Here is a 23432-nt window from a genome sequence, read left to right as displayed (position 1 = left end):
AGATCCTTGCAGGCATTAATATTGTCTCCCCTCAGCATTTTCTTCTCCAGGCTTAAAGAGTCCCAGCTCTTTCAGCCCTTCCTCTTAAGGGAGATGCTCCAATCCCCCAGTCATCTTTGTTGCCCTCTGCTGGACTCTCTCTAGTAGTTCCTTGTATCTCTTGAACCAGGGAGCCCAGAACTGGATGCAGTATTCCAGATGTGGCCTCACCAGGGCAAAGTAGAGGGGGAGAATGACCTCTCTTGACCTACTGGCCACACTATTCCTTATGCAACCCAGAATTCCATTTGCCTTCTTGATGACAAGGGCACGTTGCTGGCTGACAATTTACTATCTACCAGGACTCCCAGATCCTTCTCAAAACTGCTTTCCAGCAGGTCCATCCCTAACCTATACTGCTGCATGGGGTTCTTCCTCCCCAGGTGCAGGACCCTACACTTGCCCTTGTTGAGTCTCATTGGTTCTTCTCTGCCCAGCTCTGCAGCCTGTCCAGGTCATGATGGATGGCAGCACAGCCCTCTGGAGTGTCGGCCACTCCTCCCAGTTCAGTATCACCAGTGAACTTGATGAGTATACACTCTGTTCCCTCATCCACATCATTGATGAATACATGGTACAAGACTAGACCGAATACCGATCCCTGGGTGACACCGCTGGCTACTGCAACACACCATTCCATTAATCACAACCCTCTGAGTTCTGTCACACCGCCAGCTCTCAATCTACCTCACTATCCACTCACCTGGCCCACACTTCCTGAGTTTCCTAACGAGGATGTTACAGGAGACACTGTCAAAAGCCTTGCTGAAGTCAAGGTAGTTAACATTCACTGCTAACATCCCTCATCTAGCCAACCAGTTACGATGTCACAGAAGGCAATCAGATTGGTCAAGCGTGATTCCCCTTCATTTAATCCATGCTGACTTCTCCCAGTGACTTTCTTTGCTTTCACATGTTTTGAGATTATGTCCTGAATTATTTGTTCTAACACCTTACCAGGGACAGAGGGGAGACTAACCAGGCTGTAGTTCCCTCAGGGTTCGTTCTTGCCCTTTTTGAAGAATTGAGTGACACCGGCCCTCCTTCAGTCCTCAGGCACCTCTCCTGTTCTTCATGACCTCTCAAAGATGGAGAGTGGCCTAGCAATAACATATGCTAGCTCTGTCAGAACTTATGGATGTATCCCATCAAAGCCCATGGATTTATGGATGTCCAGTTTGGTTAAGTGGCCTCTAACCTGGTCCTCCTCTATCGAGGGAAAAATCTTCCTCTCTCCAGAACTTATGTCTTACCTCCAGGGTCTGGGATTCAAGAGGGTCAGCTTTAGCAGTGAAGACTGAAGCAAGGAAGGCATTCAATAACTCTGCCTTCTGTGTGTCTTCCACCACTAGGGCACATCCCTCACTCACCCACAGGCTTACATTCTCCCTAGTCTTCCTTTTTTTATTGATGTACTGGGAGAAACCCTTCTTTTTGTCCTTGATCCCACTCACTAGTTGCATCCCTGCATTCTCTGACTATGTTCCCATATACCTCCCAAGTGGCCAGTCCCATTTTCCCAACTTTCTTCTTCTGGTTTAATTTTTTTCCAGAAGATCCTTACTCACCCATGTAGGTCTCCTACCTCTTCTTAATTTTTCCCCATAGGGATGCAGAGGTCTTGAGCTTGGAGAAAGCAGTGTTTGAAAGTTGCCCAGCTCTCATGGACATTCAGGGCCCTGACCCATGGTATTCCACTGTGCAGATCTTTGAAGAGTCTAAACTTTGTTTTCCTGATCATGTATCCTGATCAGTATTATACTGACACAGAAAATAACAGTTCCCAAGAGCCTGACTAGTGTCAATGAAAGGCTCTTGGAAAAACAGGAGGCCAAAATACCTGTGATTCAGAAAAAAACTGGTTTACATTGAGCAAAAAATATCAAATAGTTGTGACTATAAAGTAACAAAGAGCAAGAGGTTTCTTTCTTAATTTAAACCGACCAAAAATTCAACAGATACAGTAAGTAGTTTCAGTAGTTTACAGTGCTAATGAAGAAATAAATAAAAATTAAAACAAGGTACAAGACCCACCAATTTTATCAGAAATTAATTTTAACCTAACAAAAAGTAACTGCAAAATGAAAATAAATTAAACATCCTTCTTGTAAACAATGCCTGCCTTTGTGATCTGTTTAGAAGAGCAACCTAACCTAAACATTTCTTATAGTTGCAGTTTCAGGTACTATGAACTTTAAAGAACTGAGGACTAAGTTGCATACAAGATCTCTTAAAAACACTTCAGTGAAAGAAGCAATGCAGAGGTTTGCAACTCTGCCATCCAGCAGAAAAGCAACAGAAAGCCTGCAGAAGCTTCCAGAAATACAATCATAGAAGAGAGTCAATAAGCAAACAATGATGCTAGAACATTTTAATAAAAACAAAGGAGTGTTTGATAGGTACTTTTAGAATAGACACATGAAGGCTTGTGTATGACAAGTGAACACTGTTTTGAATGGGCTAGCAGGAATGGAAGATGGGTAATTTTCTGGCACAACACATTCCTAGCCTGTGACCAGCAATGAATAACTTCTGCACTCAAATAATTTTAAATCCTTGTTGATAAAGTCAGAGGAAAACAGAAATAACAAGAAAAGGAAGAAAGTTATCCTTCGTTCCTATCCCCTTTATCTGTAAATTCTGACAGCTGATGCAAGATAAACTAACCACTCAGGGATGCAAGTTTCCTTTAAACTCACAAAACGGAAATTTATCTGTGCTTACAACTGGGGAAAAAAAAAAAGTTTCACTAACAAGAAAGTATATGCCATCATCTTTGACGTGGAACAAATGCAAATTGTGCTTAGAAATTTAGGGACTCGATCCTCACCTCTCACAAGCCAGTTTAAAAGACTTCAGGGAAGAGAAATGTTTCTTTCTCATCTCCCTATAATGCAGAGTATCAAAATACACCAAGATAATGTGTAGCATTTACTTAGAATTATTACGGCTTCTAACCTTTGCTAACAAGTTCCAGGGCTAGGTAATTGATTATAAAATTGAAACTGCATTTACCATTTGCTAGCTTCTGATAAGCAGCAGCTATAATTGATTCTCACTTTCAGTATACAACCAATTGCACTGATTAAAAAGCCTGTGTGTGCAACATTGATATTTTATCTAACAGCTTCTCTGTTTTATTGCTTACTTTCCCCTCTATGAATGAAGACTGAACTAAAATCACCACAAAAAAAAATTGTATTGATACTTAAGACTCTCTGGTGTTATTACTGGGTAAATGACCCAAGCCAAAATGAGATGCAAGGTTATCAGAAGTTACTCTTACCTAGTTTTATACCACGTAGATCGAAGAACAAGCCTTAGTGCATAACACGATTTCTCCTTAAACAGAAACTGAAAAGAAAAACAAAAGCTACACTGCTCCCTCTTCCTTCCCCAAAATCTGCCAGGCACTCCCCTGACATCTTTCTAAGTAAGAGAGCTTTCTACACAGAACATGCAACACCAGGCTGCATCACTGTCTTAAAACCAGCAGCCTCTGAAGGATGGGCATGAGAGGAAATTACAGAGCAAGTTACTTGATCTCAGATACAACATGGCATCAAAAGTCACAAATCTGTATAAAAAGGTACACAATCAAACTAATTTTGTAGGCAAAGCCTCTACAGGAGATGGGTAAGTCACTACAGGAAGCATATACTTTTGACTAATGAAAGCAGAACTGTAAACAAACTTTTCTCCAGTACAAGAATTAAAATAAAAGGAACTTCTTTTCTGAGAAGGAACCCAGGAGCCATCATTAGTCATTGTCCCACAGGTCTGCAAACCAGATCTGTGTCATAGAAATCTGACAAATCTCAATCTTGTTTTTCTCCTGGCACTGCCACTACAGAGAGCACCCAGAGCTCCACCAGTACCAAAAGGGAATGGGCATGCTGCTTCCACAGCTCTGAAGATACAAGTAGATGTCTACCTCGCCACTACCTTTCAATGACTTTCTCTCAGAAGACATACAAAAAACACTCTAGCCTTTATTTCTTCCACTTACCCTCTTTAAAAATGTTCTGCTCTCCCTTTTCATTACTTCTAGTTTCAACCTCTGTTCTCATTTTTCCCCACATGCTTACAGAAAATAAAAGCCATGAGCCCTTTAACACATTCATTCTATTAAACATTAGCAACAGTGAGACTCCATCCATTCTCTCTTTCCTCCTTCAACATCTCCAAAAGGACTATAATCTGAGGCATAGTTTGGTAGACAAATTTTGATAATCTGTATCAGAATATTCTGCTAATACAAATACAGCTCACATCAGCATGTGTATTTCTGCCAGCATAACTAAGAATTCCCCCTCCTTCTTCCTTTCCCTTGCTTTGCTTTTGACAGTGCAGTCTGTTCACATCAGCACACCCACGCTAATGCCTAGGCTAGTATAGAAACATCAGGGAAATATATATTCTTTATCCATGTGATTCTCTAATAAAATATTTCCTTTGAAGTCTGCAAGATAATTAGCCCTGATTATTATGATACTTAGTACCTGACATGCTTCCTCTGTAGATCTTTACTAAAAAAAAAAAAAAAACCAACCAAAAGCTTGTGCTTATTAACACACAGGGAGAAGAGCATCCTTCTTTCCTTTACATAGTCTCCTGCTGGCCTAGAGCACAAGGCTCTCCACATGGTCACTGACACAAACAGGTCAAAGGAAAGGTCTTTAAATCCTCACCACATTAACTTCTGATGGGCTCTGACTTCCTTCACAATTTACAGCTGATCACTTTTCTCCATGCCCTAATTATTCCTAGACTGGAAAATTCTCTATTCAAACAACTCCAAGGTGTTGTTTGAGATGACGGATGAGCCTGTGATTAAAAGACTCAGCTTGTGCTATTATAGGCATGGTTAGAGCAAGGCAAAAAATATTTGCTTAACCTTGTTCAGATCTTCACTCCAATTCCTCCTTTAGCCTGAGCACAAGTTCAAGCTTAAAGCACTATGCCTAAAAAATAAAATAAAATAATAAAAAAATCAATATTCCACTGATACGCCTGTCAGCTGCAAAGAGAGCAGGGCACACACAGGTGTTTACTAACTCCCATTTTCTCACAGTAAACTTTCTATAGGTCTTGCTTCTTATCACAATTTTATGCACTATGAACCAAGATTTTACAGGTTTTCATTTATGTCCAGACAACTTTTTAATTATTCAAGTCTCTTGCTTAATGTCATGGTGATCCTTTCTTCACTTACACTTTAGTCTTCTAGTGTGATGAAAATGGATTTCCAGGAGCTGTAACAATCTAAATGGTCATTATTCACAATAACCTAACAAAATACTCTCCACTGAAAGTTAATATTGGAAAAAATACAAGCTCAAATCAAAACTGCCCCGGGAGTTTATCTGAAATAGCAATAACAATAAAGCACTACAACATTTTGTTGAAAAGTGGGACACAAACAGCACATGAATGGGACCATAACTGATTTAGTCTACATTGCAAAACAAGTAATCATTACAGGATTTGATAGCCATGCATTTAAGCATATCCTAATCTCAAAACTAGTAAGAAGGCATAACTATAAAAATAGTTCTCTCATGTTGAGTCTCATAAAAGTCTCAAAACTGCAAATCTTTTCTAAAGGATTTCTTCACATTTTAATTAACAATCATAAAAATATTGTGATGAGATAATCTCAGTTTATATGAAGCATTTCTCCATTTAAAATTATACTCAAGAAAGCTTAGTAAGCTGCATATATTCTCTGCTGACTGGCACAAAACCCCAAATCCTCTCTCATATATTATATTTTATATACAGAAAAACCATGTGTGTGCAATTTAAAAATGGAGGCTTAAAAAGTCAGCTGAAGAGGTGAACTTGCATCATCCTCAGGAAGACTGAACTAGAGCAACTCATTACCTAAACAGTTCTCCAAGAACTGTGCTAGTCAGATAGCCTCTGCAAGGAACAGAAACATGCTATGCCCCATAGACAGCATCCATCATCCTAACAGCCTCTATGCTATTACTTAAGGCTTACTGTGTCCTCCTGGGCCTCCACTGTAGGGACCCTGCGGCCTTTAGCCTAAAAATTAGGTCCTTATTCAAGTATTTAAATATGTTGTTAATTTCAAAGCTAGGTGTTCAAACATATCCTTGATCATGGCCCAAAACTACTGTCTTAGTTTAATTTCTAGATTTTATGACTTTGCACAATTGCTGTTGAAGGCTTTTAGTGTCTGTCAACCACCTCAGTCACAGACAGAGCATGAAAAGGCTCAGACTAGTAAAATGGTTGATAGTTGCAATTTCAGCAGCAGTAGGTCATACAGCTGTATTTATTACAGTGTTCATGTTAAACAACTGATACTACACCTCTTCAGAATTGGTAAAAATACATTGTAAGAATACGGGCTCCTCCATTCTGGAAAAGAGTTTCTTGACTATCCTGAACAACCATAGCATAAGGTGTGTGTTACTCCAGCAAAACTCTCAACAGGACAGAGTTGGACATTTAGGCCACACAGTGACCATGCTCTCAGTGCATGACACCCTTTTCCTGACACATTACCTCACACACTATGCCTCTTACAAGGACTAGAAGGAAACATTCGTGGTTTTTTCCCCCTCCTCCAAAAAAAGTCTGTCAGCATGAACAGCTTTTCAGGTTATCTGTGCTGGCCAAAGAAGGGAGAGAAGAAGTTGCTCAGAAAGGGTGCGTCAGCCCAGGCAGTCACCCTACAAACACAGTCCACATAATCCCAGGGTAGGAGCAGTTTGAGAAATCCCTGTGGGGAAGTTCATGTCTTCCCCAGGCAAGAAATAACACTGAATTGTATGGCTGACAAGAGGGGAACATAAAAATCAGCATAGGATGGCATGGCAATACACAGTCTCAACAGAAAGGGACAGACTGCTAATTACAGGAGGTGAAAGGAGAGGGAAGAGGCAGAGTAACTGCCAAGCCCAGGACAGCATGTGGTGCTACAGACAGGGAAAAGCAGGCACTACATATCTTAAAATTTGGGCTTTCTCTGCTCCCTGGTGTCTTGTCTGCCTGCCTCTGCTCAACATCCTCAAAATATTCTTGCTGCGGTTCTTCATTAACCCTGCCATTTTCCAGAAGGCTCCTCCAGAAAGCTTTCTGTTCTTTCTCTGCAACTTGTTTCACTTGCAAGCAGAAGTCTAAGCTGTTCTTTCCATGCAGATGACTTACCTCCTCCATCCAGATTTCTGCCTTCACAGGCCTGCTGGCCACACAGGGGAAAGAGGAAGCAGAGACCGGGTCTGCACAACTATGGCTGGGGCCTTTGGCTTCCTTCCTCCTCCTGCCACCTGCCCAGTCTCTAACCCCACAGGCTCTCTACCTTCAAACACCATTTCTCACTGCTCTCAGGCTCATAGTGCCCTACACAGGGACAGAAGATTACCTGATGATCCTTATGGGTCCCTTCCAACTCAGCATATTCTATGATTCAGCAAATGTGGATGTAATGAGCCAGATTCAAAAGCTAGGTTCCTCTCAGGTTCAGCTAACTGTTGTCCAAAAACTCACACCCACAAGATGTGCAAGTCTCACACAAAAACATGCCAGCTACAGCTCCTCCTACCCATCAAGATGGCTAGCCCTGTGGCCAAGGCAGAATCCTTCTACAGACCTTTCTAAAAGACATTTCACCCCTCCCAGTCTCCACTGAAGACCCCTTTCCATAGTTTTGCCATATTATTTCTTTTCATGGCCTTATGTGTATACCTGTTTCAACACACTGGGAGTAAGCTATTTGTTTTTTATTTGTGTATGTCACTCCCTGCAGAGATGCTGATCTATGTCTTTGGCCAGATCATCAGTTACTGACAGCAAACCTCCTTTTCAGCTAGTTCATATCTGCTCCAGTCAACATTTCCTTAGACAGCAGTGGGAGAAAACTGAACTTTTTAGTATAAAACCAATCCATCTTTCTTTCACACTAATAATCTGTCAAAGATTCAAAGTGCTGCTCTTGCAGTTCTAAATACTTTAGCTTTCCTTAATTGTTCTCACCTCTAAAGCCTTCACTCTCTCAAACCTACAGATCATAGAGACATATTCTAGTCAGTGACACACTGAAATTTAGCAAATAATATGCTAGCAAAAAAAATGTTCTATTTCTTAGCCAAAAACGTTCCCAAATATCTTTTTATGTTCAAGTGTAGTTTTCAAATTTAAAAAAGCCTCTATTATGCTATTTTCTTTAAACCCCACTTCCTTTATAAGCATCAGATGCTAAAAGAATCAAAAGTAGTGGGTAAGAATTTCAGCATTTTTCATCTTTTTCCCTTTTCTATGATCTTGGAAAGACAAGTACAGATTCCCCACCCAATAAAATGGCATAAATTCAACAGTTATTTCATAGTGAATCTGCATGCCAACACATTTCACATGATCTTAAGCTTCTACTCACTTTAGTCATTAGCGGAAGAGATCACACCTGACAATATATAAAATACAGCACCTACAAGGCATAGTTAAAGTGCACCCAAGGGCTTGGTTCCAGGGTTAAATCTTGCAGCCACTGATGCTCCCCAGCTGCAGCAGTAGCTGCTGGTGCTGGCTGACACTGCCAGGCTGCTCTCAGAGCAACACTCAGTCTAGCCCTTTCCTGCAACAGAAATATCTCAGAAGAGTTGCTGCTCTCATCTAAGTTCTGGCAGGAGCCTCCCTGGACTTTCCGACCTGGGCATGAGTTGTTCAGGTTCAGATCACAGGGCAAGTCCCACCCCCCCACGAAGTCTGGCTACCCCTGACACAGGGAGAGTTCTTCAACATACTATTAATCTAGTATCTCAGCAAATATAATTTGTACAAGGCTAAGCATCATGGACTCCCAAGCAGCATGCTGGCAATAGCCATTACCAAGGACATGCGTCCACTGCAGAAGAAGCTCACGTAATTTTTTCTAGCCTTGCGGTTGCAACTGAAGCACTACTGAGTTGCCAAAAACCTCAAAGTGCTCACGTTTCAAGTGTAGTTCAAGCAAACGCCACAAGAAACACAAAACTCAGCATTTTTTCACCACTGGAGTAAAAGAGTTTAAGTTAGACCACTCAAATCCTCTTACATGAAATGCATGTTGAGGTACTTTCACACTGGCTTAACAGCTTGGGTGTGCCATCAAGTCCTTGTGTGGAGTGACCTCTCCCATGTCACTATTGGTCCCAATTCACAACAGTTTCCTTCTGCCTACAAACATCACTGTTTGAAAAGCCTGGCAATACAGTGCCACCTACTCCAGAGACCATGGATAACATTCCTCCTTCATTAAATGATATTTAAAAAAAAAACTAAACAAAAAATCAATCCACAAATCCTCAATGCACATCAAGTCCTCAATCTTCCCTGATGAGAAGGAATCAAACTTTGTGCTTTTCTTTAAAGCTACCATTGTGGAAGATATTGAGAAACTGCTGAGACAGGTGTTTTATTGGCAGATGGGAGATTTAGGTCTCAACTTCACACCTGGAATTAATGAAAGCATGGATAAGACTTCTGTTTTTTTAGTATCTTTCCCTGCTTTGCTGAAGATAAGAGTAGTGGTCCACCTTTAAAAAAAACACACACAAGAAAAAAAACAACAAAGAACCAAACAAACTACAACCACAAAACCCACAAACAACAAGTACCAAAACAGAAGCAAAAAAAAAATAATCCAGACTTTTAGCAAGAAAATAAAGATCCTTATTGCAATACTCCCCTTAAAGCTTCTACTACAGTTTAACCAACAGAGTCCGTTGAGATTTATGTAGCATGTACCATGCTCTGTCACAGAACTTGCAGACTATGAGCCAGCAACCTTGTTCTGTGGTTATGAAGGAAGCCTGTGTTTTACAGTATGTCCAAAAAAGTAACAAATATTTATCCTATTACACAAAGAAAGTGTCCTCATGAGGAGTCACAGTTCCCAGCACGCTCAACGCTCTGCTCTTTCAGGCTTACATGAAAAGCTTTTCAGGACAATCATTGATGTTTACAGATGACAACATCTCAAAGGAAAACCAGCAACCAGTTGCAAAGCAAGAAAAAGCAAGCAATTTCTAAGGTTTTCATTAATTAGAATCCATATTTAAGACAAAGCACCTCACCATACTGAGAGGGCTAGGTTTTTATTGATACTTACACAAAACACTTTTCAAATGTGAAACTTATACGAGACCCTCAGGAGTAACCATATATAAAACTGTAACAATAATTTGTTTCAAGAAACAGTTTAAATGCACTCCTTCTGCCTGGAAAAATCAACAAGTTTTTTGGCCAAAATATCAACTTTCATCTTCAGAAATACTCCCACATCTAATAAAACTAGACAGTGAATTCCATCTAAAAGCGATTCACCTGCCTTTCCCCCCATGTGTGAGTCTATCATCCCACACAACACCCCACTTCTTTCTGGATAAAGCTTCTGGCAGCTCACACTCACCCATTCAGCATTCACTGAAGAAACACACTGCGTTATTCATTCCTCTGTGCCCTGTGCTGCTGATGCAATGGAAAGAGAGCCAAAGACTGCAAGCATACCCAGCATGCTGAAGCCCATCTTTCCTTATCACTGCTGTACTCGTATATGGACATAGGATTAAAAAGTAACACACAGTAACCCTTCACAGCATTCAGAGAAGAGGAGAAAACTGATGCCCCTAAAGTAAACAGATTCTTCTCTGCAACAGTTCAGAGGGTAAGCATGCCACCAGCAAAAGGAGGAAATTTCTCAAGCTTGGGAGGAATACAGATCCTTCCCTTCTCTTACACAGTGGAAAGGAAGCAGCCACCATGAACACTATAGGTCACCACCATTAATAGAGTTTCTGACTTCTGGCTCTTGAGCTACATGCTGCCCAAAAGTAACCGTAAAGCTGCCCTCACCAAGCTATGGTGGCTGTAGCAGCGCTCCAAGTCCCCAGCTGCAGGAGGATGACAGACAGCAGGCTCTGCAGAGAATAATAATGCCAGCATGCCCGACACCCAGCAACGGCCCCACTCTCAAAATGAGCTCCAAAAAACCACAACTCTCATTGCCCCTCACTCCTGCTCCTTTGGCTCCCAGGTAAACATTACACATCTCTTAGGGCCCTCTGATACACACCAACATTTTGACACATAGGCCAGAATGTTTGCCTTCCCTAGTCCTACAACAGTTTCCTTGTGTCTGCAGACACCAAGGGCTTACATCTCTTTTGTAATACCAGAAGAATTTTATTTCCAACAAAGCAGGCATACGCTATATTAAAATGCACAGAAGATGCCAAATAGATTCTGTGAATCTAAACTGAAAAGCAGTTAACCTGCTCCTTCTACTTCCATGGTTACTACATTTGCAACATGCCAGTTAATTTCTACTACCTCAGGAGCTTTAGACTCCTCCCCCTGCCACCCCCAGATGCTGGGCAGACATTTTGGATTTAAAACTGCAGGGTACTTAAAGTAATGAGAAACAACAAGAAATAACCTGCAGATACAAGTGAGTCTGGATAAAATACCAGATACCTAACCCTTACCAAACCTGCAGACGAACCTTCAGAAGCCTCACTCTGAGATCAGAGAATCACATAGACACTTAGGAATTTGCTCCTGTGGGGCAATGCACATTAACTGAGGTTAAACCTTTATGATGTTATACTAAGGACTTAGAACTTGAAAGCTAATACTGAACCTGCTGCATCATCCAACAGTAATGACATGAGCAAGGTCAAACTAAAGTGTGGAACAGTTACCCTTCAAAAAAGGCAAAGCCCTTTTACAGAAATCATGTCAAGAACTAAACTACTAGAACAAAACATTTTCTGGCAGTTTTAAATATTTTACAAAAACAAAACAACACTGCACTCACATTGGCAACAAAGATGCAAAATGTAAATTTATACAACATGAAGTCAATGTCACTATTTGCTTATATTTTGGTGACTGTTTCAAGCTGTAGAAGTGTCTGCACAGCATGCTCTGCATTACTAAGCATTCTTCTCTATGCAGAAACACAACAGGAAGAAACAGAATTCACTCATATAAACAGGAAGCTGGTGGGACATTCATAATACTGACTTCCTTATTGCTTCTGTGTCGTGGTAGGGCTCCAGATTTGCAGTAAACTGTGCAGTAGTTTCAGAACTGAGAAGCAATGCTAAACAAACTTGACAAAAATCTCAGTCATGAATTAAAGCTGGAAAAATTATTCCCTTGCTAACCTTTCAAGCTGTCAACTGTAATACTCAAATGTTTTCTTGATTTACGTCACCAGCTGCCAGCACACTACCTCGCTAGCAGTGTCAGAAACTTTCAAATGCCCCAACTTGAGAAAGTAAATTCCACAATATTATGTCAATGAGTGACTTAAGATAATACTTACCCTATCATTTTGTCTATATGCAAAAACTTGTTATACAACTTGATGCGTAGTATCAAAAATGAAGGAATCAATTCAGAATCCTTTTCTCTGCTGAAGTCACAGGACTACACTGAAGTTCACCAAATCCTGCCAAAATATTCAGGTTTTTGTCCTTCTTCTCTTGTTCCAGGTAAAGGTAAAGGCCATTAAGTTCATCCCTGTTCTCCAAAACAACTGGATTAAGCCAACAACCAAACATGATTTTATCTGGACAAGTCAGAGAACTCACTTCACTAAATGTATGCTGTTTTCTATGTTTTATGAATCAGAGTTCCATGCCAAAATGGAGTAATACCTAGGCTAATACTCTAGATAATTAACTGCAAAATAATTCAGAAACTGCAGTTAAAGAATTGTAGCTCACAAATAATATTAAAACAAAACAAAACCCCCCAAAAACTCACATTAAAAAAACCCAACAAACAAAAACCTGAAATATGTCAGTCAAGTTGAATCAAATGCCATGTTTAACTCTAGATGCATAACAGCTACATCTATTTTGTTACTCAATATCTATTGTTATTTTCTCCAGTTAAATTGAAAAAAAAAATTGGAAAAAAATGCGCAACTTCTGCAGCAAGTCAAATGATAAATGGCATTTATGAAGGATTCATCTGATTGAAGAATACTGCTGACCTCATTACACGTTTACTTGAAGGTAACCTGACTTAACCAATTATTTTATTTATTTTTAGAAAGGGCTGGTCCTTAATGGGACTTCATAATTAGTTTCAAAATAGTCTGATGAGAAATAACATTTTTAAAAGTAAAGTATCCAAGAAAAAGATAAAGTCCTAGGTTTGCAGAACAGTTACCAGCCTTCTGTATGTACATGTTTGTGTATTAGAGAGACACAGAATGGATTAAAAGCATACCAGCACATACGTAAGCTGGCTTTCTTTTACACTAACCCAAAATCCAGACCCTGTTTGCAGAACAGCACATGCAGTCCAGTTTTCCTTTATGATCCTAGAAGAACCTACTGAAAGGATTATTAAATAAAGGTCCTACTTAATACATCATATTGGAAATCTACAAGCTTTGTCTCATCATAACGGTCTATGTAGTGCAATCATTCCCTTATTGTGTTTGTACCCTATTTCATGCAACGCCACTCTCGGCCCATTTAATCTCTGGAAAGTGCCCTCTTCTTATTCTAATTATTTTTGTGTTTCTCCATTACGCCCCCTCAAGACAAGGAAAGGCCATTTAAAAACCAAATTCTGTAACATAACCATTTAAAACACACAATGCCTTGCTTCAAAAGAAAAGTATCTCTAATTGAATCATCTTTCTAGGTTTGGCTGTTATGTGATTTGGATTCGTTCTTCCTTCCCCTTCATGCAACAGGAAGCCTGTGATGAAAGTAAGATGCTTTCGGAAACATAGCCTGAAACCACAGAACACTGCTATGAGGCAAAGACTTCTAACCTAACTTTCCAGCTGATGGCAGAGGTCTGGGAAAAGCAGAGATGCTTCTAACAGTAAAGTAGTGGAGCTCCCCCTATTGAATTAGCTGCTGATATCTCTTCAAATTTAAAAGATGCCATCTGTGGTCAAAATCAAGGTTCTGCTAAAAATACCAATACTTTGCAGCCAGGACAGCTAGGATGGACCCATCAGGTACACTGCATGAGAGAGGCAGGCAAGGGACAGCAAGGGGACAACCACCGTGAAGTGCTTCTGACTGCCACCAACCTGACAGAGCTCCAGCTCTGTGGAGTTCTGCTGTCCATGAGACCTGAGATGTTTACAATTTGACTGACACTTCAGCACTTTCCCTCAGGAGTAAAATTGCTGTGACCAATACCCATGTTCAAGCATGCCAGGAGGTGCTAGAGATGGGGCTACTAGAGCACAAAATACAGTGCATGAATGCAGTTCAAGCGTTAGAAGTTTTTCTTCACAATAAAGGGTTAACTGTACAAAGTACAACTTAAGTGAAAACAGATGATATGGATATACGGACTGCTGAAACACTCATTAAATCACCCAATGTGCCTTTTGCTTGTTATCAAGGGAACAGCTTAGCATTTCCATTGAAATGTTATTGAAAGCACTTCAAATGCTTTCTATCCAAACATTACAGAACTGTTCTAACCCCTGATAACCTCTAAAAATCATACCCTAAAGCTGCAGGCACTCTCACTCGCTCTCTCCACTGTTTTATCACTTATTGCCTGTTTTTACCTCTTAAAAGAGGCATACCTCTTATCAACAACAAAAATACCAGCTCAGCAGAAGCAGCAGTTGTTTTAATAGTGAAATATTTATTTGCCTTTCTGAAGACCTATACACATGATAAGAAAACCAATTTAATCTTAAACTAGGCAGATACTTCTCAAAAGAGCTGCCACTTTAGAGGCTGGACTAACATCCACTGGGTAGCATTGACTACAATTCAAGCCACACTCAGTAAAACACTGGGGAAGAAGAAATATAAAACAAAAATGAAACAGAACAAAAAAAAGGAAGACACTTGATCTGATTGCTGCTAGTAGTGGATTGTCAGCACGAGTTGCACCACAATCTCCCCTCTAAAAGAGGGGATTCATTTTCAAGGATACTAAAGGCACGAACGCACAGCCTCATTTAATACTCATCCTGGTCTCATTAAAGAAAAAATACAAAGATAAAGAACATGAAGGTCAAAGCCTTGTCTTCAGACAACACTCAACAACTTCAAATAAAGGGGAGTTGTTCATGTTCAGTTTTTCCAGGAAAAATCACGTTCTGCTTGAGTCAATTCTAATTATCACCGTACAGCATTTACAGTTCTTGAAGATTCTCTCATTTGAGCATCGGTGCATGGAAGCATAACTATTTTTCTTGAAAGCAGAGGAACTCAAGAGAAACGAGCATGTTTCAACAGGTTCTCAATTCTCTTACAAGCATGGCCTTGCAGTTTCTAAAAAAAAAATAATTACCAGAGGAAAAAGCTATACACTAGCCAACCCAGAGTAACTTTCAGGAAGACTGAACAAAGAACCTGAAGATTATGGCTTTTAGATACAATAGTATCTCTCAAAATACAGTATGTAAAGTCTAGGCTTGTATCAGAGTTTGTAGACTGAACAAGACCATACTAAAAAAACCTACTACCCGTGATTTTTTTTTTTATTTTTTTTTTTAAAAAAAGCTTCCACACTCAGCACAGTAAATTAATTATAGGGAAAAAAACCACCAACGTGCCCATGAGTGAAAGAGCAGCGGAATAAGCACTGCAGACCAGGCCTTGAGCCAGCTTATCTGTGACCATCATACTTACAGGCCTATACAGTAGATTACAAAAAAAGGAGAATCTTAATATTTATTGATCATCTAGTGTTAGAAGACCCAATTAAAAATGACAGCTTCTACAAAGTTAGAGCATTCAATCTCTCAACTGTTAGTAGGCTCATAGTATATACAGAAAGGCCTGTCTCCTCTGTAGATGTTTTCCTACTCTGTCATCTGCTTCTGTTTCACTCAACCAGTCGAAAAACCACTTAGACCAAAAATACTCTCCAGAAAGCCCCTGTGGTAGGAACCTAAGAAAATCCCATGGTGGTGTGACATGGTATGATGGGCCAAAGTGCACCATATGTCAGCAGATATGAGGTCACAGAAATCTGCAGAAAGGACTCTTACAGCTTAAGACTATAAACCACACTACCAAAGTAAGGATATTTGTAAGAAAATAGAGGAGATAGGTTTAACCCGATCAAGCAGATGTAATTTGCATTATGCAAAACAGTTAAGGCTATTTTCTTTATTTTCCTTTTCATGTGTCATGTTGCACAAATACTTAGTGATTCTGTTCCCCAAAACTTTCTGCTGGAAAAAAGCCAGCAATAAGCACAACATCTACTACATAGCTGGCTGGAACTCTTTACCCTAAGCTTACACATTAATATCGAAGGTTATTTTCAGGAAGGAGAATCAATGGAAGGGTATTACACATACACAGGCTGGAAAGTGAAAATAAGGTATCTTAGAATTAAACATGACTTATGACAGAGATATTTATTTAATCAGCACACCAACATATGTTTTGTCAAGTAAAAATCAATGGGCTAAAATTTCTGAGACTAACAGACTTGGATGATTTCTGTTGTAGCCCTTTGCCTTACGAGAAGTGCTAGAAACCCAACAGAGAAGGTGAGAGAACAAGAAGAACAATAATTTATGTTTTTATTTATGTATAAAAATGTACAGCATATTCACACACCTACACACAAAATTTAAACATCTCAAGCACTTCCCAAAGCAAATGATTTAACAACTTACAGCTCACTTAAAATTGAGTCTGGCTTTGCTACCTGTGCATCAGACCACAGTCACATAGCATATCAAAACATACATACATGGTTCAGATGTTTCTTGATTTTAGTCTCAGAAAAACCACATGAATTTCAGATCCTAATAGAAAACCCACTAGTTTCCCTAGATCAATGTCACACCAGATATACCAAGAAAAAAAAAAAAGTCAGGAGTGTGAGCATGGTACTGTTGTGAATAAGACTGCGTACTACAGTCTCACTACCCTTACCCAATACAGCAATATGTAAGAAGTCTTTGGTATTAAAATATAGTATGGGAGATTCTGAGCTTAGTTATGATTCACCAGAAAGCAGGGGGAGGGAGAAGCTGTACAAGTCATGATTAGCTCCTGCTTAAAAGTTGACTTCCCTTTCACATACAGTCATTTCCTCTGTAAGAGTATGAGATTTTAACTGGTATTCCCATTTAGTCTGACCTAGAGTTAAGTGTCCTAGAAGCAAATCAGACTTTGATGTCTGTGGATTTTTTTGTTGCTGTTTTTGGGTTGGGTTTTTTTGTTTGGTTGGTTTTTTTTGTTTTGGTGTTTTGTCTGTGTGTTGGTTTGTTTGTTTTTTTTTAATGGATATCTTCCTAGGTAGTTTATTCTGTGAATAAACAAACTTAGAATCCCTTATAGGGATCCTTAGTCAGCTTGAGTATTGCTGGAGATATCTACACCTGACGCACATCAACCTCTAATATGTTTTTAATAGCTTATCTATTGCTTTCCATATGCAAACCTGAAATGGAACTCCCAAAAGCAAAGCACTGTGATGGAGTAATATATCCAGAATTTGCTGTAGATGATAGCAAATTACCTATAATCTAAAATAGCTCAGATAGCAAGGAGAAAGAAATGTGAACTATACAGCAATATAAAGACCTTTTAATAGATAGTTTCATATTTATGTATCTTTGCAGAATAAAGTGAGAACTAGAGACTTAAATAATATATTAGGCATTTCAGGCATTTTCAGTACTGCAGGGAAAGTTTCTAAGCTGATGTAGGGCTGGTTTCTCACCACATGTATTTGCCTGTACTCTCAACAGTTATCCGCGGCTTCTCCTTGAGGGGGCAAGAAAGAAATTGAGAGCACAAAAAAAAAAAAAAGAAAAAATTGGCTTTACTTCCAACCTATTTACGCCATAGGTGGACAAGTCCCATTTTTTACAGACCTCCATCAACACAATCCTTGAGATTAAAACGTTATTTCAGGTTTTCTTCAATGGAAAACATTGTAGACAGCCACACTGCGAGATCATTTCTTATTTAATGGGACAAATCTCTCCACGGAGACCAAGCCTTGTTCCTTAGCTGCAGAGGCGCTTACCTCTTTGGCACTTCACGTGCCTTTAAGATGTCATAAAATTAACACTCTTTCCTGAAGGCTCTGCCCACATAAAAATCAGTAGTCTTTGTAAACTGTCATCTAGACTGATATTTTTTCTTACATTCTACAGTGATTACACACTCTGTTTGCCAACGCAAAAGCCCAGCAGAAGAGCCTGACTTAATGCTTATGGTTCTGATACTTCTGCTTGGAGATTTTTTACCATTCTAACTGAAATTAAACCTTCCGCAGCATTATTTTATTGGGGTAGCTCCTTTTCTACTAAACTGAAACTTGTACAAAATAAATAAGTATCTCGTTAGCGGGAAAGATCTGCTCCTACTTCTATTCCGAGGAGAACATACTGCCTGTAAACGGTTAACTGGAGAGCACGTAACGACAAGGCAGAAGCCAGGAACGAAAAAACTACCGCTCCGACACTCCAGCAAACCCTTCGCCGTTGCAAAAGCAAAGCCGCTTCTTAAAGCAATACAAAATGTTACCACAGGCTGACGCTCTTTCTACGAGAATAATGAGACGGTCTCCGCGCTGAATGCAGAAGCCCTCACTTCACAGCTTTCCCCTCCGACTTCACTTTCACCCTCAATATTTACAAAATAAAGCCTACAAACGCCTCATGGCCAAAATACTCCCAGAACAATTAGGGTATTTAGCACTCTCTGTGCCTTCCCACTTCCCTAACGCCTCGAGAGTGCTTTTCCAGCGCGGGACGAGGGGGAGGGGGAGAAGTTACCCACGGGAACCCAAGCCGCCGGAGCAGCCTCACCGCAGGCAGAGCTGCCACCACGCACGGGGCTGGCGCTGCCTCCGCGCTGCCCGCTGAGCAGGGGAGGCGGACTGCGGGGCTGGGCTGCTCCCCGCCCGGCTGCCGGGCGGCACCTCCCCGACGGCGCTCCCCGGGCACCCACCAGCCCCCGGCCCACGCCGCTATCCCCGACGGCACGAAAGAGGCAGAGAGCCCTCGGCCCCACGGGCAGCCGGGCGCCGCTGAAGGCGGGGAGAAGGGGAGCGGCTGAACCGCCGTAAGTTGAGGGACGGCCGGCTGCGGAGACGTGCTGCACAGCCTGGAAGTGAAGCGGGCGCCGCTCTCCCTCCCGCAGGGGCAGCGCCTGACGCCCGCTGCCCGCGACAACGCCCCGGTGGGACCCCACCGCTGCTTCCCACGGGGAAAGGTGAGACCACCACCGCCCGCTGTCTCTCAGTCCCCCTCACCGCTGGAGCAGCTTCTGCTTCTGCCTCTGGAGGGGCGGCATCAGCCCGCCCCGCCGGCCGCTCTCGGCTACCCTCCCCGGGGACCGGCGGCGGGGGGAAGAGGTGACCAGCGGCAGCCCGTTCCCGTTCCCCGCCGAGGCAAAACGCGATCCGGAGGGCACCAACGGCCGGGCGCACGATCGCACCGAGACCCCGCGGTAGGTGTCGGGGCGCTCCGGTGAAGGGAAGGCGGGCGGGAGAGGGAGGGAGGGCGGACCCGCCTGCAGCTAGAGCGAGCCGCGGGCGGGCACCGCCACCTGCGGCCCCGGCCTCCCCTCCGCCAAGTTACCGGCCGGGACGGCGCGGCCGCTCCTTCCCGCGGACGGGCGCTCACCTGGCGGCAGGCAGAGGGCTGCGAGCAGCAGGCAGAGCAGCAGCGGCGGTGGCAGCGGGCGGCGGTGGCGGGAGGCGGCGGCGGGGGGCTCCATCATCCCGCCTGCCCGCGGCGGGACCGGGAGGCAGCGGCGGAGCGAGGCGGCGCGTCCGCGGGGGGCTCTTCCCTCTCGCAGCCGAACGAGGCGGCGACTTCCCCCCCTTCCGAGGCCGGGCGGCGGCAGCTGTCCCCCGGCGGCGGGAGCAGCGTTAACGTCCCGGGCACGGACGGCGGGGCGGCTTCTCTCCCTCTCGGCGCGCAGCGAGGAGCGACTCCGCACCGGAGCAGGTGGCGACCTCCCTCTGGCAGCCGAGCGGCGCTCCAGGACTGAGAGCTGCGGCCGGGAAGGCGGAGCCGGGCGGCGGCGGCGGCGGCTCTAGCCCGGCCCCCCCCCTTGCCCACGCCCCCGCCGTCCAGCCACACGGAGCGCAGGCAGCGGGGCGGGGAAAGGCCCGCGGGCAGCCACAGCCACCGCCCCGCCGGGCTGCAGCCGCCCTTGCCGGAGGGGACTCGGCCCCCTGCCCGGCCGGGGGATGCGCTGCTGCTGCTGCTGCTGCTGCAGCCCCTGCCCCGGGGCCCGCTGTGCGACGGGCGGCGGCCTAAAAGCGGGGGGCCGCGGAGGGGGGGGCCCCGGGCGGCGGAGCTGGGGGGTCTGCGGAGCGAACTGACCCGCCCTTCGCCCACCACTGCTTTTCATTTGCTCGGGGCATGGGCTTCTTCGCTGATTCTGTGCTCAGGGTGTGTATTGGATGGCAGTATTTCACATCAAAAGCCACTAAAGTAAAATTGTAATAGCAATGCTGCTGTGTCTTTACAAACGCGATGGGTCCTGTGTTATCCTCTCCCTGCTCAGAATGAAAAAGAAAAAAGAGTATCAATCAAATTAATCTGATTTAATTTAACAGAGGATTGGGTGAAGGGAGGGGCGAGGAGCTCACAACACTCGTAGTTGCGTGGAGAAATACGCTGAAGGGCAAAGGAGGGATCATTCAGCACCTCTGGAAGTTGGCTGCCCTAAAGGTCAGAAAGATTCCCCGTCAAAGCAGTGTCATCCAGAAACAGGGCTTTCATGCACAGTGCTTTTTTTCTCTTCCAGTGTTGGTCTGAGTAAGCAGCGCTGTTTCACAGAGAGGGAAATGAGAGCCCTGAAGTTACACAGCAAGTTTCCCGGCTAGCAGTACAGCATGATCAACATGTAGCCCACGCTGTCATATGAAGTAAGCCTGATGCCCAAAATCTAAAATTATGAATAATACACATCATGTGGTCTCTCCAGAGGGACTTTCAAGTTGTGAAATCCAAAGAGTCAAGTGTTTTATCTTACTTCACCACGTCATGATGCGAATTTTTAGAAAGGGACTTCCCCAAAAATCCAAGTCAAGCTTAACCAGTTGGTTCTGCAAATATATTTGCTATTCGCAAAGCAATTTCCGTGATGACTAACAACCACAAACACTTAACCTTTACCGTGAAACAGAGTAGGTTTAGACTAACAGCCTGTGCATTTTTTTCGTCATGTACTGTGCTTGTTTGCTGTAAAGCAGGGTAAGGATATTTCACTTCTAGAACTTTAAGTCTAAAGCATCGTCTTCAATTCGAAACATCCTTTGGTTCTTCCCCATTATTATTATTATTTTACTTTCTAAGCTTGCTGCTCAGCAGAGCTCTGTTGTCCTTTGTTTTCTCAGCAGATTAGTCTCTATGGTCATTTTACTGGGCAGATTCCAAAAAAGTACTACTTTTAAGATCAATAATCTTTTTGTCTTCATGTTGAGACCAATTAATATTTTCCTTTTTTTTTTTTTTTTAAATGTTTAAAAGCAGTAGAGGACTCATTAGTAGGCATAGTATTTTAATTACTCTAGAGCTTGGAGATACCCTTAAAATCTTGAGAGAGGCATTGTATAGAATTGCATTGAGATGGCTGCCTAATCCAGGTTGAAGTTGTATTCCTACTGTTTTTTTTTAACTTCCAGTGCTTTTAATAGTATGTGCTGGTTTTGCAACAACTTGGGCTTCATTACAAATAAAGGGCCTTCTTTGTTGATATGGGGAAGCTTGTTGAAGCTAGTAGGATTGTGGCTGGGAGAAAAAACAGAAAAGTCAAGCTCTAAAAGTTATCTGAATGCAAACATACAAAGAAGAGGAAAGGGCTTACAGGCCAGAATTCATTGGTATATATATAATTCTTAGTATATGTGGTTTTTTAAACATAAGAATGGCAAGATCAATCTGTATAAATACAAATACATGGTTTGCTGATTTAGGGAATTAAATTATGCCCAACCTTGTTTTTAAAGCAGATGATTCACTGTTCTCTCATTAGTATCAAATAAGGAATAGTATATATTTTCTGTCAGTGGGATCAGGAGTAAGGAAGCCCTTGTGAATATTACAAGTAATTTCCAGTGGCATGGTGCTGAGCCTGAGAGGCGAGCTGTAGAGGCATGCATTTCAAATAGGCAAAACATAGAGTCTACTTACAATTTATGCTTAAGATAGTATTCAGAAAAATTACGCTCTTGGATCAATACTGAGTGTGTTGTTTAAAGTCTATAAGAAATATGACATGCAGAAGATTATATTAAGGACATAATACTTAAATCAGAACTATGGTTTGTGTAGGGTTTCCCTCATTCCTTTGTCATTTCTCTTCAAAGCTGTTTCTACCTTTCACTTTAAAGGAGCTCTTTGAATTCTGAATAAACAGAAAACATCTCAAGCTCAGATTACTCTAATGTTTTGATAACTTTACAGAAATTTAGATGTGATTAGAAATTGTCAAGATAATTATTAAAGATATCTTTATATGCTATGTCATTTCAACTGTCCTCAATACTGAGATTTGTAATCAATTCCTTTAAAGTCTATTGAGTTGACAGAATATAGATTTGGGTTTTTTTGTGGATTATTTTCTTCGGCCATGCTCCTCTTCCAATTTAAGTTAATGGGAGTATGAGTGAGTCAGTTGATCTTTTGGAAAGGCAGCAACTACCCAGCTTTAAAGTCCAAAATAAGCGTTTATTTTGAAGAAGTTAAAACATTTACTAATACCAAAAAAACCCAACCGTAACCCACAAAAAAACCCCACAACCCTGTCAAAAATAACTTGGTGTTTGAAAAGCACCAATAATAAACAAATCTTTGATAAACACTTAATTCTGTCAAACTGTGTTGTTGGTTTTTTTTGTGGCAAAGTGGATTAAAAGTGTAATCCATTAAGAATCGTTGTGCATTATAACTAAGAGTTTTTGTTAAAGTTAAATATTATTTCCCATTTACAACAGATGCATAAAATGCTTACTTTGAAAGCAAATTTCTAGCAAGAATAGTAGAGAATGCTATTGAATAGAGCAATGCTCAACACTCCTGGTAGTTTAATCTATTGTTAATAGCGAGTGAATAAGCTTTAGTCTTGGAGGATATAATGTCAGTGAAATAATAATAATAATAATAATAATAATAATAATAATAATAATAATAATAATAATAATAATAATAATAATAATAATAATAATGACAGTGGTTTGGCTCAGCATTCAGAAGTATGGTCTACAAAATGGAGATCTTCTGTTGTTGAAACTACCTTGAATTATAAGACAACTGTTGAATGCAACATCCAACCTTGTATTTCTGTAAATGAGGTTCTGTCAGTTTAGCTGGAGACTGTTAAGTTAAAGGTGTTAACTCAGAAGATACCTACATGGATATAGATCTTTGTCATGTGTACTGATAG

At 41.8% G+C, this 23432-nt stretch overlaps 1 protein-coding gene across 2 annotated transcripts in view; it reads right to left on the bottom strand.

The window, feature by feature from the left end:
* The window catches only part of ALCAM (activated leukocyte cell adhesion molecule), a 122933-nt gene extending 102991 nt beyond the window's left edge, over positions 1–19942 (bottom strand). The window contains exon 1 of one of the 2 annotated variants that reach the window (XM_051638378.1): positions 19658–19942. In XM_051638378.1, coding sequence (XP_051494338.1) covers positions 19658–19754 — 97 coding nt within the window. In that variant the 5' untranslated portion in view covers positions 19755–19942. The remainder of the gene's footprint in view (positions 1–19657) is intronic. The other variant, XM_051638387.1, reaches the window with a different exon arrangement.
* Positions 19943–23432: the final 3490 nt, after the last annotated feature.

The sequence above is a fragment of the Apus apus genome, chromosome 1 (assembly GCF_020740795.1).
Source record: "Apus apus isolate bApuApu2 chromosome 1, bApuApu2.pri.cur, whole genome shotgun sequence".
In the NCBI taxonomy this organism is placed as follows: Eukaryota; Metazoa; Chordata; class Aves; order Apodiformes; family Apodidae; genus Apus; species Apus apus.
Note: the sequence above shows the minus strand (reverse complement) of the source record. Positions and strands in the feature narration are given on the sequence as shown.